This window comes from Microtus ochrogaster, unplaced genomic scaffold (assembly GCF_000317375.1).
Source record: "Microtus ochrogaster isolate Prairie Vole_2 unplaced genomic scaffold, MicOch1.0 UNK16, whole genome shotgun sequence".
NCBI classification, from domain to species: Eukaryota; Metazoa; Chordata; class Mammalia; order Rodentia; family Cricetidae; genus Microtus; species Microtus ochrogaster.
This window is the reverse complement of record NW_004949114.1, coordinates 5,945,402-5,948,712: the sequence shown is the minus strand read 5'-3', so window position 1 is coordinate 5,948,712 and position 3,311 is coordinate 5,945,402. Positions and strand designations below refer to the sequence as shown.

General features: G+C 42.2%; 1 protein-coding gene across 1 annotated transcript in view; it reads right to left on the bottom strand.

Moving 5' to 3' along the window:
* The window catches only part of LOC101995314 (hornerin), a 34,195-nt gene extending 31,112 nt beyond the window's left edge, over window positions 1–3,083 (bottom strand). Inside the window, exons 1-2 of the mRNA XM_005367325.2 lie at window positions 2,946–3,083; window positions 83–1,870 (exon numbers count right to left, since the gene is read on the bottom strand). Coding sequence (XP_005367382.1) covers window positions 83–1,870; window positions 2,946–3,083 — 1,926 coding nt within the window. The remainder of the gene's footprint in view (window positions 1–82; window positions 1,871–2,945) is intronic.
* Between the last annotated feature and the right edge of the window lie 228 nt (window positions 3,084–3,311).

Sequence of the window (3,311 nt, the reverse complement as noted above, 5' to 3'; positions counted from 1 at the left end):
CTGAGCCAGATCCATAGTTCTGGGAGCTGCAAGACTCCCTTGAGCTTGGCCTGCTTCTGCTGTTTCTGGAAGACTGACTCACTCCTGATCCATGCTCGCCATAGGTAGTGGACTGACCTGAGCTGCCGCTTGATGAATGTCCTGAAGAAGTACCACATTGTCCAGTACCAGATGACTGTCCTTGCCCATATCCTTGCCCTGTGTAGCCAGAAGAGTGTCCCGATGTAGAACCACATCCACCTAAATGAGAAGACTGTCCTGACCCAGAGCCACTTCTGCTCTGTCTAGAAGACTGACTTGACCCTGCCTTGTGTGTCCCACTGCTGGAAGCCTGACCAGAGCAGGTGCCATGTTTACCATAGCTAGTGGAATGACCACAGGAAGAGCTGTGCTGATGACTACCTCCTGACTGTCCAGAGAAGGAACCCTGTTGGCTACCACCAGAAGGCTGACCTTGTCCAGATGCATGTTGATTAAAGCCAGAAGACCCTCCTGAGCCAGACCCAGATTGTTGGGAGCCACAAGATTCCCTTGAGCTAGACCTGCTCCTTTCTTGGCTCAATGAGTGACGTGAAGTTGATCCATGTTTGCCAGAGAGAGTGGACTGACCTGAGCCATAGCTTGATGACTGTCTTGATGTTGTGCCATGCTGTGTCCTACCAGAAGAGTGACCTTGTCCTGATCCTTGCCTACCAGAGCCAGAAGAGTTTCCTGATGCAGAACCATATTTCCCTGAACCATAAGACTGTCCTGACCTAGAGCCACTTGTACTCTGGCTAGAAGACTGACTTGCCCCTGAGTTGTGTGTCCCATAGCTGGATGACTGACCACAACCAGAACCATGTTGTCCATGTCCAGAGAAGGAACCCTGTTGGCTACCACCAGAAGACTGAACTTGCCCAGATCCATATTGACTAAAGCCAGAAGACTCTCCTGAGCCAGACCCAGATTGTTGGGAGCCACAAGACTCCCTTGAGCTAGACCTGTTCCTTTCTTGGCTTGATAAATTACGTTGAGTTGATCCATGCTTTCCTGAGGAAGCTGACTGCCACTTTGATGACTGTCTTGATGTTGTGCCATTTTGTGTACTTCCAGAAGACTGTCCTTGTCCAGATCTTTTTCCTATAGATCCTGACTCTTTTCCAGATGCAGGGCCATATTCACCTGCACTAGAAGACTCTCCTGACCCAAAGTTATTTTTCTTCTGGTTAGATGACTGGCTTGACCCTGAGATCTGAGTCCCAGACCTTGATGACTGCCCTCCTTCACAACCTGATGATTCCCTTGGTTGTATATCATGGTTTTTATTACCATAGTGCTGATGTTGGCCAGAAACTTCTTTACTCCTGCCAGTCGACTGTCCTGAACCAGAGTAATGTTGAAGGTAGCCAGAAGATTCCTTTGAATTACATCTTCTGCTCTCCCTAGGCATGTGGCTTGTTTCTGATCCATGTTGTCCCTGTTCATATTTCTCACTGTTTTTGAAGTGACTTGAAGTTGTTCTTTCTTCAGAACCTCGTTGGTTCCCATTCCTTGGTTTTCTACAGTTTGACTCAGATTTGTGTTTATTTCTTCCTCTTGAATCCCTAGAATAAGCATCATTCTCTCCTGCACTAAAACTTGAAGAACTTGAAGAGGCATCCTGCTCTTTGTCGTCGTTTTCTTCTTCACTCTGTTCCTTATGTTGCTGGTGACTGTGATTTCTTTGCTTTGACCCTGAAGCTTGGCAGTAATCTCTGCCAATAATTTTGTTACAAGCCTGAGATAGCTTGACTATCATGAGAAGATACTCAGTAAAGTCCACTTTGTTGTTATGATCTCGATCCAGACTTTGCATGATGATTTCTACCGTGTCTGGATCATCTGGATTCTGCAATGAAATTCAATCAAATGGAGGCTCTGTAACTATAGACTGTAAAACAAGCTAATCCTTGTGAGGAGGCTGTCAATATTTAATAAATTAGATTGAAATTTACTTCATAGTTCTTTTGACTATGATGAGGAGAGAGAGAGAGAGAGAGAGAGAGAGAGAGAGAGAGAGAGAGAGAGAGAGAGAGAGCCACCACATAGTCAAGCAGTAAATTGACAAGAACAATTAGCCAGGAGGGGATACAATGGAAAGGTTGAAGCAAGCAAGTGGTCCAATCTTTTTTTTTTTTGTAAAGATAGTAGCTGATAACAGTGCTTTGGAGGCCAAGGAAGTATGATCCTGAGTTTGAAAACATCGTGGGTAGCATGACAAGTTCCTGAGTTCCTTGGAATAGAAAGTAAAGCCTTGTCAAAAAAAGGAAGGAAGAAACAAACAAAGAAAGGAAGGAAGGAAGGAAGGAAGGAAGGAAGGAAGGAAAAAAGGGGCAATAGGCAATAGTTAATCAAGGCTGATTAGCTAAAGTAGAAATAGTAATTGTAGACACCTGCATGGATTTTATATAATTTTTGCCCATTTAGTTGATGTGCTAGTTACAGATTTTAAAACAATTTTGGGGGGTATGTGTTACTGCTGTCTACATAGCTCTGTATTATGAAGGGTCTAAAGCAGAGAATGATTTCAATAGTTATACTGCACATTATGATACATGCCCTGTATCTCATCACTCTGTAGGTAGAGGCACTAACATCCGGAGTTCAAGGCCATTTTCTTGAACTAAGAAAACAAAATGTAAGAATATGAATTCAATCTATTTTGCACATTTTCTGTGGTTCATAAGAATTGCTCTCACAGACAAGTAATTTTTAAGTATATGAATTTGCCTGTTTGATAGGATCATTTTAACGTAATCATGTTATAGAAACATTATTAGTCAATGGTTTATGACATTAAAGTCTGCCAAATTTAGTTCTCTACTACCAAATAGGAGAGTCTTCTCTGGTATTTGACATATAAACAAAAGGTAGGGTAAACTAGAGAATTTCTTCAGCATTTAGCACTGATGTAGAGTTTTTACCTTTAGAATTTGGCGAAACTCATTTTCTAGAAGTTCTTTCATCTCTTTTGGGCTCAGCATGTCACATTTCCCATACTCAGTGGCGTATTGGTAGAAAACTTCGATGACAGTGACAATACCTTGCAGGAGTTTAGGCATCTTGTTGCAAATTCAAGTGAAGCTAGATTGGGAAAGAAGAGATTGATCTCTTAGTGCTTAAACACATAACTACTTCCAGTCATTTGTGATAATTATCAGCCATGATTAATTTTCTTTCTATACTAGTTAAGAATGAATTCAAAGTCGAATAACTTGTTCCAGCTATGTAGCAAGAGAGTGATGAAATTAGAGCAGGTGCCTTATGTCTTATTTCAGTTCCTGAATGGA